Source organism: Netta rufina (genome assembly GCF_964035555.1).
Source record: "Netta rufina genome assembly, chromosome: Z".
Classification (NCBI taxonomy): domain Eukaryota; kingdom Metazoa; phylum Chordata; class Aves; order Anseriformes; family Anatidae; genus Netta; species Netta rufina.
Window position 1 is genome coordinate 69,594,409 of NC_140126.1, and position 15,011 is coordinate 69,609,419.

The 15,011-nt window shown below is 46.3% G+C and overlaps 1 protein-coding gene across 4 annotated transcripts in view; it reads left to right on the plus strand.

The window, feature by feature from the left end:
* KIAA1958 overlaps window positions 1-10,212 on the plus strand; it is a 65,264-nt gene extending 55,052 nt beyond the window's left edge. For 3 of the 4 annotated variants that reach the window (XM_084305677.1, XM_084305676.1, XM_084305678.1), the window contains exon 3: window positions 517-5,227. In XM_084305677.1, the coding sequence (XP_084161803.1) occupies window positions 517-1,562 (1,046 nt within the window). In that variant the 3' untranslated portion in view covers window positions 1,563-5,227. Of the gene's footprint in view, window positions 1-516; window positions 5,228-7,006 lie in introns of those variants that run through there. The other variant, XR_014619318.1, reaches the window with a different exon arrangement.
* The last annotated feature ends 4,799 nt before the right edge of the window (window positions 10,213-15,011 follow it).

The following is a 15,011-nucleotide window of genomic DNA, read 5'->3' on the forward strand; positions in this document are numbered from 1 at the left end:
CTGAGGCAGTTCACAGATGGGCTCATTAGGTGGAGCAGGCCCTGCACACAGCATTGGAATCCACAGAAAAGCCTTCTACCTTGCATTTGTTCTAAAACGTAGATTGCCTCTAATCCCACTGTTTTCCACAAATTTCCACGCACAAAACTGTGCCCCAGTGTCATGAGGAGCTCATTTTGGTTTTGTGCCATGCTCTGGTAACGTCATTTGTGAAACTGATGTTGGCTTTTCAGTCATATGGCAGGCATGTAATGATGTTTTCCAGTGCGCTTTGTGCAATTATTTTTATTTTTATTTTTATTTTTATTTTTATTTTTATTTTTATTTTTATTTTTATTTTTATTTTTATTTTTATTTTTATTTTTATTTTTATTCTTATTCTTATTCTTATTCTTATTCTTATTCTTATTCTTATTCTTTCTGCTTTTGAAGGAAATTTATTTTTGGGAAGAGCTTGTTGTGAAAACTCACTGCTTCTTCTGCTCTGTTTTGTCTTTCTCCTTCTCCCTCCTCCAGACCAGGATGAGAGAGCAGCAGAGCTCAGCAGGGAGCAGAACGAGAAGACCATTCGCAGCACACAGACGGCTCTCCGCAATTTCCGAGAGTTCCTCATCTCCAAATATCCTTCTGAGACCCGGGAGATCTACGTCATCCCCTGCAAGGAGCTTGATGCCTACCTTGCGTCCTTCTTTGTGGACGCCAGGCAGAAGGATGGGTCTGAATACGAGCCGAACAGCCTGGCCAACTATCAGTGTGGGCTGGAGCGGTACCTCAAAGAGCACAGGTATGGGTACAGCATTACCAGGGATAAGGAGTTCAAAAGGTCCCAGGAGGCTCTAAAGCAAAAGCAGATAGAGCTGAGGTGTAAAGGGAAAGGAAACAAGCCACACAAATCCATGAAGCTCACCTTTGCTGATGAGCTTATCCTGCGCAAACGAGGCTTGTTGAGCCGGTACAATCCCGAAGGGCTCCTGAACCTTGTCTGGCTGAACAACACCAAGGCCTTTGGGCACTGCACAGGTTTCCATGGCTCCACCCTCAAGTGGGGAGACATCCGGCTGCGGGTGACAGAGACGGGGCTGGAGTACCTGGAGTGGATGGGACCGGACAACGGAGACGTCAGCGCCAAGAGCAAGAGAGGCGGGACGGACTCGCGGGTGTACGCCACCCAGCACTCGCCGCAGACCTGCCCGGTGCAAGACTACAAGGAGTACGCCCAGAGGCGGCCGCCAGCCATGCGCTACGAGGACGCGCCGTTTTACCTCTCCATCAAACCCGTCGTCAACCTGGCTGCTCTTCACTGGTACAACTGCCAAGCCCTGGGGAAAAACAAGCTGGCCAAGATGGTAAAGACGATGTGCGAGAAGGGCAACATCCCCGGCAGGAAGACCAACTTCAGCGTCTACCAGAGCTGTAGCACGTTGTCGGAAGCGCAGAGCAACCAGCTCGTGCTGATCTGCAATAACTTGAGCCAGCAGGCTGCCCAGTCCATGGCAAGCCACTCCAATACTGGCAACTTCATCGTGTCAGCATCCTATGACTCTTCCTCTGACACAGCTTGAAGAGGGATATAACCTGGACAGATTTTTCTTTTCCATTTTGTTTCAAGCGTTGAATTTGTGCCCAATAATACGCATCAACTGTGATTGTACACTACTCCCCCATAGCCCTCTCTCCAGTGTTAATTCACTTTATAAAAATATATAAATATATAATATATTTTTCTTTTTACAAATAAGTCAATAGAAATAGTTTAGTATTACTAACATAGTATTTATAGTGTTAATACAAAAATGAAAGTTACTTATGGGTTATAATATAATTGCAGATTTAAAAAGGACAAAAGTGGTTCTCAGGCAACACAAGATAGACTGGAAATACCATTTTTAACATGCACACATCGGTGACTGTAAATCCCCAGGGAGGCTTACATAGCAATTCTATTTTAAAGCATTTTTTTGACTTCTTGTTTTAACATGGCCTCCTAGAGTAGAGGAGACAAACTTATCACTGGCTGCTGCTCCTTACCTGCTGGCTTGTTCTTGATCAGCAAGACAAGGAAATAAGAAATACAACAATGCAAATTTGTGAATGCATTAACAACAATTTTTACCTTTTTTTTTTTATTATTTTGTTTCCTGAGGCTTTATGCCTGATGGAAAAGAAAAATCCTGAAGTCAGCTGAAAGCTATTTTTAGCTTTTGTTTTTGTTGATTTTTTTGTGATCAAAATGTCACTGGTCTTTAGACTAAAAGGTATTATTTTCAACAATAAGCAGAAGTACAATGGCAAAAGCAGTCGTACAAATGATTTTAACTCTTTAAGCACTGGTCATTAGTATTTTGTCACTGTGTATACTTAATGTAAAATCTACTGACTTGGAGCCACTCTTTCAGTATTCTGGGGAATGCAACAGTTCAGAAAAAATCCATAATCTTATTTCAAACTATACAGAGAAAATGCATTAAATATGTCTTAAGCCATCACTTGAAATCCACAAAAAATAACATAGGAAGTGTAAGGATAGTTTGATATTTACTTCAGAGAATGAAAAAGCTGAATAGTTTTAAGCACTGGAAAACAATTTGAAGTCACCTACACATAATCTATTTCCATTGCAGACAATGGAAAATGTGTGCTTGACTCTGAAGGCAGAATTTGGTCCTTAAAGCCTTGAAATGACGAATGCTATTGTCCCAACATTCGACTTCACAACATAACTGTCTTCTGAGTACAGGAAAAACACTAACAAATATTTCGGTGAACCATTATAGTTCTTGACCTTTAAATTGACGTAGAGTACCTCTCAAGTAATTCACCCGAGCTTACTCAATATTTCAGATGGAAATGTGCCACCGGGATATTCTAGAGATGTGACGAGTCTGTAGACAAGTCTGCCGAGGTGTCCTGGTGTCCCCTGAAATCCGTGAAGGACTCAGCCTCACCTGACTTCCCATGGATGTTGGGTGGGTCAAGCTGTTACTGAGGACTTGTTTTGGTTTTGCTTTTCCGTTCCCTTAGGCTTGTTCGCTTTCATTCCTTTACATTCCTTCATACCCTTTACATTCTCTAAATCTGCAGCAGTGCAGTGACTTTATTCATAACTTATTCCAAAGAAAGGGTGAAACACAAGCAGCAGAAAGAAGTTAAAATAACCCACCTGGTGCCATGTAGCACTTGAGTTTGGTGCTGCCAGGATGAAACATTCCTGTGTGTGAAGGAGGCAGCAGACTGCCTGCACCTCACATAAGCCTTACTGAAGGTCCATTTTGGGCAGGGGTGGGTAGCAGGTGGTCCACGGAAGGTCTAAGAATGGAGATTTCCTCTCTAAAAAGCATCTGGTCTCCCAGCCAGCTCGGTGCAGGTTATACAGCCGGACTCAGGCCCCAGTGTGCCCCACATATAGCAGAGCTTGGTGACCAGGTTGTCATCGGCCCGGCCTTTTTCAGGGCTGTTTTTGCACTGTCCGTGGGATCTCGTTGCCCTGGGGGGCCGAGGACTTGGGCAGCTGGTCTTGGTTGGTGCTGGGTGCCGTGCCAAGGCACTCGCTGGCAATGCCAGCTGAGGGGCCCAGCTGCTCGGATAGGTTTTGCTCTCAGCTCCCTCACATCGGTGCTCATCTCAGCACTTGAGCTTGAAGGGGAAAGAAGCCACCCCATGGCGTGGCTGTCCCGTGTCGCTCCTCAAACCCCACAAAGCACGAAACCAGACCTTACAACCAAATTTTGGGTTCTCAGCTCCACGTATTGTCGGAGTTGTTTTATACAGTATTAGGGTGGCTCGTGTTAGTGCCTCGTTGTGCTGAGGCAATGTCTCTGGTAACCTCGGCCTTGCAGGGCGTGTCGGCAGCTTTTGTTTGTGTCTGGTTTTGTGACAAGGTGTGGGGTACGTGTGCTTATGGCAGGAGCCTTGGCGTCACAGGGGCGTGTGTTTTTGGCTTCATGGCATCTGAACTAACTCTGGCCTCCAGCTGATGCGGGTGGCAGATTGCCTGGCAAATTCTGACCAGGCGGCCCCAAATAGACTTCTTGTTGAAGCAGTTAAAGACATAGGGCCAGAATATGATACCCAAGTAGTATCATACGCCCGGAATAGATACATAAGATGTGAAGGGCATTTAGCACAACACACTACCCAGTCTTTGCTTGTTGAAAGGAGCTGAGTGATGACGGCCTAATGAATTGCCGTCTGTATTAAGCCCCACGGGGAGGGCGACTTCTGATTTGGACCACTGCCATGGCTTTGTCTCTGGTTGGCAGGAGCGTAGGTGTCCCGGCTGCTGTGCTGCTGCTGACAGATGACAGTTCATTTGCTTGTAATTGTCTCCCCCTGCTCCGAGGGTGTCAAAACCTGCTCCACCAGTACGGTAGCTACAGGCTCACCACAGTGCTGTGGATCTTCCTGGTGAAAAGCCATAGCAGCATGGTCAGGGGGTGGTGCTGCACTCTTACAGGCCTTCCCCTCTGCATAAGCAAAGGATTGGGGTGCCCTGCCATGGCTCCTGGTTCCTCTCACTATGAAATCAAAAGAGCATCTCACTAAACACTGCCCTGCTCCTGGCCGGCTGGCGGCTGGGAGGGTCGGCCGCTGAGATGTGCTGCAAGTGGCTGGTGGTGCTCCTGACTAAATCCCGCTCCTATATAAAAGCTGAATTTGGGCCCCACAGTACGGGCTGTGGTTTTCACAATATGGGGTAGCCGTCTCCAAAATGGGGCTCTGTTTTCTCCTTCCTCTTGCCCTTCCTTTTTTTTTTTCTTTTTTTCTGCCATTCACTTTTCTTTGATCTGGCGTTAGATCTCTTCAGTGAGTCATTTCAGCTAGCTAGTCCAGCAGGAAATATAGCACAGAGAAGGGGAACACACATAGTTTTCTGACAGATTACCAAGTTGGGTCTGCTCAAAAATTAATGTTCAGAGCAAGCAGGAGAGACGGGAAGACTTTCCCTGTCAGTATCAGTCATTAGACTGCGGGTACTGCAGCTTTAGAAACCCAACAAAGGGATAACGCAGATGGAGAGCCGTCTGTATGGTCTGCAGACGTGTTGGTTGCCTTCAGAGCCATCTACCAGCTCTTGAGGGATGCAATCAGTGCTATCAAGAGTGCAGCTTAGCCTTGTACTCTCTGTGTCCCCTAGGAAAAAGGCAGAGTGACGATGTGAAGGCCTGCAGGCTGCGTGCACGGGTCTGTGCTGGTTTTACTGCTGTGCTTCCCAAGTGGCCTGCTTGTGGCACCGAGCCGGGGGTCAGGGGTTGTGGGGGTGACACGTGGGCACTGCTGCCTTCATCTGGATGCGGCTGGGCACAGCGCTTGTGCGTGGGTCCACTCGCGTGGTTGCACATTTAGCTGGGAAGAGCTGACGGCAGGCTTCAGCTCGGTTTTATTAACAGCTCGTGCATGTGTTTATGGTACTGTGGGTTTGCACAATGTAATTCTAATTCTATCCATGCCAGTAGTTGGGACTGAAATCCGTGATGTCTGGGTGTTGCAAACGGCCTGTTTAATTTTCAAATACAAATTTATGCAACAAAATGCATTTTTAAGTGTAGGAGAATGAAATGCTGTTGCGGATTGCCTTGTAGACTAAATTACAAGGCACATCTAAAGCAACAGCACATACCTTGTTCATTTACATAGTGCAATAATTCTATGATAGCACCCATGCTATTGAAAAATAGGACAATCTAACAATGGAAATAGCGTCCCTGATGCACATTCTCCTTTGTGAAGAATATCAACACTTTCAAGCTATTTTGTGTTTTTACTTTTAGAAGCTGCTGGTCACTGGTATTCGGTCTATAGTGTAGTTGCCCTCTTATTTCTCTTAGAAAGGTGAGTAGAAAAAGAGATTCAAGCAGCAGGTTGTACTGCTGCGTGTGCTGTTCTCGCATATTTGTGGCTGCATCTCGCACCACTGCTCGCGCAAGCGACGTGCGGTGCGAAGGTGCAGAGCAAGAGGAGTAGGTATCGTGTCACTCGGAGCCTGGGCTGCCCTGAGGACGGGGGCAGCCTTAAAGGAAACCGAAATTCCTGTTGCACTAGGCTTCCTTCCTGCCCAGCTCGTATTTTACCCTTTTTCCCTCCTATAAGTGCATTGACTGACGTGACTGGCAGGCGTGGTGTGTGGGCTGATTATTCCTCCTGACCATGCGCTGCACGCGACTGCGACTGACTGACTGGTCTCCCCCATCCCCGACGTCCCTTTCTCCGTCCCTCCATCCCTCCACTGTTCCCCTCTCCCAGCGTTTGTGACACTAGGGGAAGGGGACTGCTCAGTGCAGGGCAGCTCCTGGCCCGCAGTTCCCTCCCTGCTACCAAGTGACCTTGTGCTTTGGGGATAACGCGCTCAGGGCAGGCTGCCTCGCTTTGGGTACGCGTGGTAGGTGGGATACCGCACACCAGCACTCCGCAGCCCGGCGTCTCTCCTCTCTGGACACTCTTCTCCTCTGCTTTCTGTGGGAGTGCTTTCAGATCACAAAGTGAGGTGACATGCAGCAGTGTGTCGAGGGCCAGCCCCGCGTCGGTGCGCTGCTTGGCCTCCGCTGAGATCCTTGAGGAGGAGCGAGGTGACCGCTCCTCCGCAGCACCTAAATCCTGGGCTCGCTCCGTAGTGGAAATCGAAAATCAATTCGTTTTAGGTGGTGCAGGTGAAGGGGAAGCGGAACCTCCCTGGAGCTCTCAAAGGCCGCGTGAATGTATGGGGAGGAGGAGTGCGGATGGGACACAGAGCTGTGGTTTGATTTGCCTGAAATGAGCCAATTCATGCCTCCGTGCGAGGCTAGAGGGGGATTCAGCTGCGCGCTGTCACGTGCGGCTGGCAGTGGATCTGCACTTTTTAACCAGGATTCTTTGTTAGACGTTCGTGTGCCGAGGTGGTTGTTTTGCCTAACGTGAGTTGCTGTCCTTGTTCTTAAGAGAGGGGATTTTTTCTGTTTGTTTGTTCGTTTGTTTTTCCTTTTATTTCTGTGCTTTCATGTATGTGCTGAATCCGTATGCCCTGCTGAGGAAGAGCGTGGGGAGGAGGCAGGCCACCACGAGGAATGGCTACCTTCACCGCAGAAGAGCTCGGACTGCGCTTCCTGGTGATGGTCCCCATGTGCCCAGCCTGCCTTGCTGGCCAGGAGCGGTGCCACCTCGTCTGCTGCCTCCCAGCACACCTGCTGGCTCCGCACACCGCGCCACTCTCCGAAAACCAGGAGCCCTGGGCCAGCTGGACACAGCCACCCAGACTGTGCTGGTGAGCCGTGCAAGGGAAGGCTCTGAGCACAGCTACACAACAGCCCCGGCCCCGTGGTGCGTGATGGACGGTGTGTGACTGACACACAAGGCTGTGCCAAACCTCCTCGAAGGGTTTGGAAAGCTGGGTGGCCGATGGGGACGCGGGGGCTGGTTCTCCCCTCTGCTCCACCGCTTTTGCAGCTGGTGGTGGTGTACTTTGGAGGAAAAGCTGCGTGTCCCAGAGCTGCCAGCCTCATCCTCCTCGCTGCACGGCCTCTGGCGAGGCCCTGCGGAGCTCCAGCACCTCGTCTCCTCCCAAAACCAGCAGAGAGGCATTTACAGCGGCAAAGTCACAAAGCTCCAGGGCTTAGGGGCATCTGCGAGCTTGTTGGAAAGTTTGACAAGAGCCATTCACTGGAACACGTTCAAAGCAGTGGGAATGTCTAAAGCTTTAACTCCTAATCTGATGGGGGAAAAAAAAAAATGTGTTTGGCCCAAAATTTGCTTGTTACGTGAACTGATGGGTTTTAACATAGTCTCTAGAGTCTGTGTCTCAAGGGAGGAATTTATTTTCTCTGTTTTCTCACTGAATTGGTAAATGTTGGTTGGTAATACGGACGAAATTCTGTTTGTTTTATTATGAAAACGCCATTAAATGAGCTGTCTGTGCGTTGGAAATGGACTCACTGTTTCAAAGGGATTAGGACACTTCTACCTAATCTTCTACTCTGGTGCTTGGCATTCAATACACGGCAATCACTAGCGTCTGAAAAAATCAGCACCTTTTCAGATTCTCATTTGATCTCTTGTAATTAATGGAAGATTCGCAGCGCTTGGGATTTTTTAAGAGACTGGTGAGGTAGGTGCTAGCATCGAAATTCAGCGGGGCAGAGTTTCAGTGGGAACGGGGAGAGGTGTTTAGCTCTTTCACACTGCTTGGGGAATTCCAGCCTTTGGGCATTTTGGCTAGCACTGTTTTATACAGTCCATAAATGTCAAGCAAATAACCAAACAGCCACGCAAGGGGAAAAGAATCGAGAAAATACAAAATGTTTTTGACAAAAGCATTGTGTTGGAAAAATAAAACATCAACGTTAATTTTGCAGACACTCTCTCTGCCATTTCAGCTGTTCTTTTTGTGAGCAGAGAAGACTTTCTAGCATTCCTCGCTGCTAAAATCTGATCTGCTGTCTGAAGGCTGTAATCCTGCTGAGAGTGTCCTCTGCATCGTTATAGCATGCTCCCAGCTGGCCTCAGTCATGGGTAGCCCGTAGTCCTGGGTCTGCTCCTGCCAAAATTCCCCCTTCCCTTCTTTACTATCAAGCATTTAATGCCCTTGCTTATGGTTCAGGTCCTGCATCAAGACTGGGCTCCTCTGCACAGGGCTGGGATGGAGTGGGGTGAGTGGGAAACGCAGGTGCAGAAGTATTCATGGCACTCCAAGATATGCAGGCAAATGGTGGCATGAAATGTGTTAAAAAAGAAAAAGCCTGAAAAGCTGGCATGGGGAGAAGAGGTGGGAACCTGACGGCAGCGCCTGCAAACTGGTAGTGCTACGGCTGGACAGGACTCGTTGATCTGCGTGTCTTGGGGTCATCCTGAGACCTGCCAGAGCAGACCAAGTTACTCGAGACAGAAAATGGCAGGATATCTAAGTGGGAAAGGCAGTGGGAAAGCCTGGCAAATGCAATAAAAGTTTTTTTTTTTTTTTTTTTTTTTTTTTTCTGAAGAAGGCAAGCATAATCCTCATCTTTAAGCTGTCCTTTAATATCCTACTTTGTTTTACACTGGAATTAGAAAAGCATTTCCATTTGTTTTAATTATCTGCTGACTTTAATTCTGCCTTTGAACAATATTTTTGCTATGACAACCCTTTGCTATCATGGTGAGCGGTGCTAGGGGAAAAAAAAAAAAAAAAGTAAGGCTTTTATCTTTCCCTGCATGCAACGTTTAATCTTTCTAATCTTTTAATGTGAATGTGTTTTCTCCCATTTTGAGAATTGACAAGATTAGTGCTGTTTCTCCCAAAACAGCAGTTCAAAAACGTGTTTTGCTCAAACCTGACCAACACAACTCGTAACCACCACATAGCATGGTCTGGGATTTCTCCTCGGTGGCCAACCTGTCCATTCTCAGAGCTGAACCTGTCCCTGCGGCTAACTTCCACGTACTGACTTTTGTAACTGCCTGAACTCTGAGGACAACTCAGCTTTTTTTTTAAGAAAAGTTTGTAAAAAGGTAGTTTTTGTTAATTCTTTAGTTTTGTTTTATAAAATAATAATAATAATTAAAAAAAAAAAAAGTATTTGTTAAAAGATTCACTGTTTTGCCAAATAATAATAATAATATTTCTATGCATCGTGTGAGTCTGTGATGTTGCTGTTGAGGTTTTGCATGTTTTCTAGGCGTTCTGACATCTGTGCATTTATGTGGTACTTGTAGAAATGCTTAACCATTGCTGCTATAATCACCCCCCTTGTAGTTAACTGAAAACTGTGCTGAGGAGCTGTGCCAGTTGGCAGATTTTTTTGTGTGTGTGTGTGTCACGGTAAAACTCCGCGTTCTGCTGTTCGTTCCCTGTTTTAAGCCAGTATTTCGTGCCTTCTGTAGAAGGAAATCGGTATGTTTGTGGTAGACAGGAGGTGCCAAACTTCTAGTGTCTTGTTCTGAACAGATGATCACTTATCAGCTTGACGCATTAAAAAAAAAAAAAAAAAAAAGTAAAAAAAAAATCTTGAACACTCTTTCTTTAGTGTCTTCTCATTAATTTTAATTTGAAAAGAAAAAATAAATAAATAAATAAATAAAACAACTTGACGGAGCTAAAAAGAAACGATCTCCCTCAGTCGCAGCTCCCGGAGCAGCCTGCCAACTGTGAAGGCGAGGGGTAAGAGGGAATGCGCCATCCCCAAATGTTCCTGCTGGTAACAGAGCCAGCCATTAGCCAAGCCGGCGTGAGCTGTCGCGGAGCATGCTAAAAATGCCTGTTAATGAAAGCAGCCCGCTGATTGCCATGAGAAACTGTTAGCTCCCGTGACAGTTGTGAGCCCGCTCGCGTAAACAAGTGTCAGCCTGGTCAAGTGGTGGATCCCAGCCCCTTTTCCGCCTCCGCTGAAGCCATACGTCGCTGCCAAATGAGCCTTGGATGAAATTCAAGCCCCAGATTTTTTGGTCTAATTCTTCCCAGTTGCTTTCGCGGCTTGCAGGCGAGCTCTGTTTATCGAAATCCTGACATCGCATTTTCAGCCCCTCTTCCACCTTCTTTCTCCTTGGGATCTGGCAGTGTAGCGAACACACACACACACACACACACACACAGAGTTCGTTTTGGTTTTGATGAGATTTTGACAGGCTGAAGTGACACCATATTGTAAGTCATACAACAGAAACAAGCCGGAGGGAAACGCGAGATGTTCATCTGCCTGGCGCGTGGCTCATCTGCCACCAGGCGTGGTCAGCCACACCTAGGCCGGTCCTTAAACACTATTTTACATGGAAAACAGAAAAAAAAGACTAGCCATCCATTTTGCATCTTTGCATGCTGAGGGATGAAAGTCTGTTAAAGAGCTTGAGAAGGCTTTTCAAACAAGAATACCAGGTTTCCCGAAAAATTATGGGATTGGGAAAATAACAGTGAATCAAATTCAATGTTACTGGTCCAAAGGCTGGAAGGCTTGTCGTGTGGGAGAGGCTGAGGCCACCTGGGTTGTCTGGTCTGGAGAAGAGGAGGCCAAAAGGCAGCTCCCTGCAGCTCCTGAGGAGAGGAAAGGCAGAGAGGTGCTCGCCTCTGCTCCCTGGTCACCCATCTCAGGAACCGAGAGAGGGCACAGTGCTGGGCCAGGCTGGGCATCAGGGAAGATTTCTTCACCATGAGGGTGGTCAGGCACTGCGAAAGGCTCCCTGGAGAGGTGGCTGGTGCTCCACGCCTGCCCGTGTTCAAGAAGCATTTGGTTGATGCCCTCAGTAATGTGCTTCAGCGTTTGGTAGCCCCGAAGTGGTCAGGGAGCTGGGCTCGGTGAGCTTGGAAGGCCCCTTCCAACCAAACTATTATAAACCTTTCTAAAGACCTCAGCCTTCCAAAAGTGGTTAGGATGTTCAACCCAGTTCCCATCACTTAAGGCTCTCTTCAGGCATAAGGAGCCATTTCATTACCCTTTATGAACTGGTGGCTTCCTCAGGCACTTTCTGCCAGCTGAGACCAGCTGCAATGTGTTTCTCTGTTGTTTCCTTCTGTGGTAGCCTCGTACACAAGGACACACACCTCCACTGGTGTCCGGGAGGAGCTTTGACCCCACACCACTCCTGGCTGCATGGCCCTAATATTAAATAAGCAAGATGGGGATTGAGGGGCCTATCTCTTGGGCTGCTTCTGCTTATAGCTAGGCCTTAGTCCCCACAGCCCCACCAACTGCACAAATTGGCCTACCAATTGGTTTTCCCAGCTTATTCCAGACATTGGCCCAACTTACCCGGGAATGTATCCAGTTCCTGAAGCACAGCAGTTGTTTATTCCCAGCTCCATCTCTTTGGCTGTGAGGCTAGATATATTTACATTTCCTCCAGCCTGGATTTGAATCAGGAGAGCGATCAATACCATTTATTTAGCTCTTTGCAAGCTGGAAATGCAGTTGTTGTTCTACAGGTGCAGTCCTGAAATTAGGTTTTAGCCGGTTGCCTGTGGTGTGTCAGCAATTTCGCTGGCATTTGTTCATTTTTCACTGCAGCTCACCAGTTTCAGGAAGCAAACTGGCTGATGCTAACACTGTGGTGGAGCAGATACCACCTTCCAGTCACTGCGATGCCTTCTGTGTACGTGTCATCAGTCATATGCTCTTGTAATTTGCAATTGCATTTTGTCCAAAGTGCAGGACAGGCTTTTTGCCTTTTTTTTAAATTATTTATTTTTTAAGCAAACAACAAACAAACAAAAGCTATAGCCTTCAAATCTGTGCTGCTGAAAGAAGCCAAGAGAGAATTAATCCAAACCCCATCCAAACCCCAGCAGAATCTGGGGACTTACTAAGTTTACTTTGCAAGCCCCAGCTGTAAACAGCTAATTAAGAAAGAGATTTGAGCATGTGCAGCGATACATTTCTACCACTAGAATGCAGTTTTCTGTGCATATGTCACCTTCTAGCACAAATCTCTCGCCCCCACATTTGGGACTTTATATATGCAATGGTTTATTAGGGAGAAGTCATATTTTGATGCATTTCAATGCATTAAGCTTTGCAAATCGAGAATATCTCAGGGGACGAGGGATTTTTTTTATTCTTCTGAAAATGTCAGGAGTGTTGTCAACCAGTCTGTTTTCAGAGCTACCTGCTCAACCCCATTGTCCTCAGATTTCATTCTTTCTGGAGTTGCACAGGGACGTGAGAAAAACACAGAAAAAGGCTTCACTGATGCAAATGAGGAAAGATTTCGTAGCCTAATTGAGCCCTTCATACCCATCTGTGTTTCCAGGCCTGGCAATCCTTTAACTTGGTAGCTGCAGAAATCTTGACCCATGTTGATGCCACATTGCTCTTTCTGCAAAAGGTTGTTAAGAAGCAAAATTCAAACTGGATAAAATCCTTGGAAGGATCCACCAATATCGTCAACAAAGTTGTCTCAGATTTGTGCCAGTCGAGAACTCTATTTTTGCGTTTGTGGGTTGATGGAGTTTTTTTGTTTGTTTGTTTGTTTGTTTTGTTTTGTTTTGTTTTGTTTTGTTTGTTTTTGTTTTTTGATTTCCTGCTGCAAATCACACCACCCCTCTTTGACTGGGATGGAGTAAAGCTATGTTTCACTGCTGCCTGTTTCACCACCCTTCAGCTAGATGTCTCCTTTGTCTCCTTGAAAAATGTCCCTTTAGTGTTTGGGTATAAAAGTACAATTGATGAGAAGGAAGTAAAACCAAGAGGTCTTTTTTTTTTTTTTTTTTTTTTTTTAACTGGTGTCTGAGTTTCACCTCTTGCTCAGTTGTGAGAATATTGGGCTTTAGAAAAGAATGAGCTCGCTTGTGTATTAATTGAAGTATGACATTCAGTTTTACTGATCTGCAAATTCCAGAGATTTCCTGATCTTTATCACAGTTCAGCTCCATTTTTATTCCCTTGTGATAATCTTTAATAAGCCTGGTTCTGCTGCATTAGAAGTTGATTTCACTGTCCCTACAGTGTTTGCTACAAATGTAATGTGACTTTTTTTTTTTTTTTTTTAATATTTGTGTTGGTACAGCCTTAATCTTTACAGAATTTAAGACCATTTCAGAGATAATCAGTCTAATCGAGATAGTCATTGATGTCTGTGATAAATGCATACTTTATTCACAGTATTTTGTCTGTAATTAGGTGTATTGACCAATTCTCATGTATTTAATAAACTGTCTTCTGCAAAGATGACCATTTCCTTTAATCAAATGAAAGCAATTTACTTGAAATTTCAAGGCACGTTTGTATAAAAAAAAAATCACAGCTTTTCAAGTACAAATATCAGGGTAGTTGGGAAGTTCCCCTGGACCTGCGAAGCATTTCGATTAGCAGAGTGCAAATAGGCCCACCAAGCAATAGCTGCTGTCGTGCCCTGTTTAACTTCTGGGGTCGTGTTTCAGGGAAACGTTTAAACAATTGCTTAAGTCCTTCCCTGCTCAGGAATGTACTTAAAAACAAGCTTGACTTTAACGATGTGCTTATTTAATCTCCCTGCAGTACGACTGAAAGCGTATGTACCAAGAGCATTTTTGGAATAAATGTATTTTCCTGTGCTTGGTCTGGTCACATCAATTCCAAGGCACAGTTTGGCTTGAAATGACCTATTTTGCACTCAGAATTTCAATAGCAAGGTCTGCTCCCCACACAGGCTTGTTTCGATGCTGATCTAGAATAAAATTAAATGTGCCTCCAAGGATACACATCTTTTAAGACAGGTGCTTCTCAGGCCTGATTTTAATCTGTTCAAAAGCAGGTTTTAAGGTTAAAGGACCGGAAAACTAAAGCAAATAAAGCCCTCTCAGTCCGCTGAAAGAAAGGCAACCCAAGTGGAAAGAAATGCCTTGACAGCTCCATGGAAATTCCACTCACTGCCCATGGGATGACGGCTGCGTTTGGGAAGGTCGGGTTCTGCCAAAGGAACGAGAAGAAGCAAAAAGCCAAATCACTCAGGCGACCGCCATCCAGGGCACAGCAACGTGTTTGTGTGGGTGTTAGGACCCCCGAAAAGTGAGGTAAGGGCAGGTGATAGCCAGGGGCTACCAGCTGCTTTCTCTGCCTGTTGCAAAGTGAAGCATCTTGTGTTAAACCACCCCTGTAGCTTGAATTCAGCTGTCTTCATGGAGGTTGAGGGCAACGTGCTTTCTTTTGGTCTACAAGTGAGCGTGCAGGTGGTGGTTAATGATTAATGTGGTTAAGGCAGGCTCAGCTATGCAAATCGTTAAAGTTCTGGTAACTCAGCTGCTTTCGGTTTTCCCTCTGTACGCTGATGTAGTCCAGATGGCTGCTCTAAAAACCGCTGTGCTTCCAGAGCCCTTGGGATGTCCTCTCCTCCTCCTTGCACACCTGAGGATGCCCACCCTGTGAAGCTCACAATGACATGCAGACCTCGTGCGCAGTCTTGCAGGGTTTGAAAACTTGCTGGTCTGAAACTAGCCAGTGGTTTATTTTGTAATATATGCCAGAGGGAAACAGTGCTTGGCGGCCATCCCTGGAGATGAACGGTGTGGGTGAACACGTGGATGAACGATGCCCTGCCTCTCAGGCAGTGCCCGCTGGTGTGCAGCAACACCACGGGCTGTGTGAGGAGCTCTAGGAGGGGAC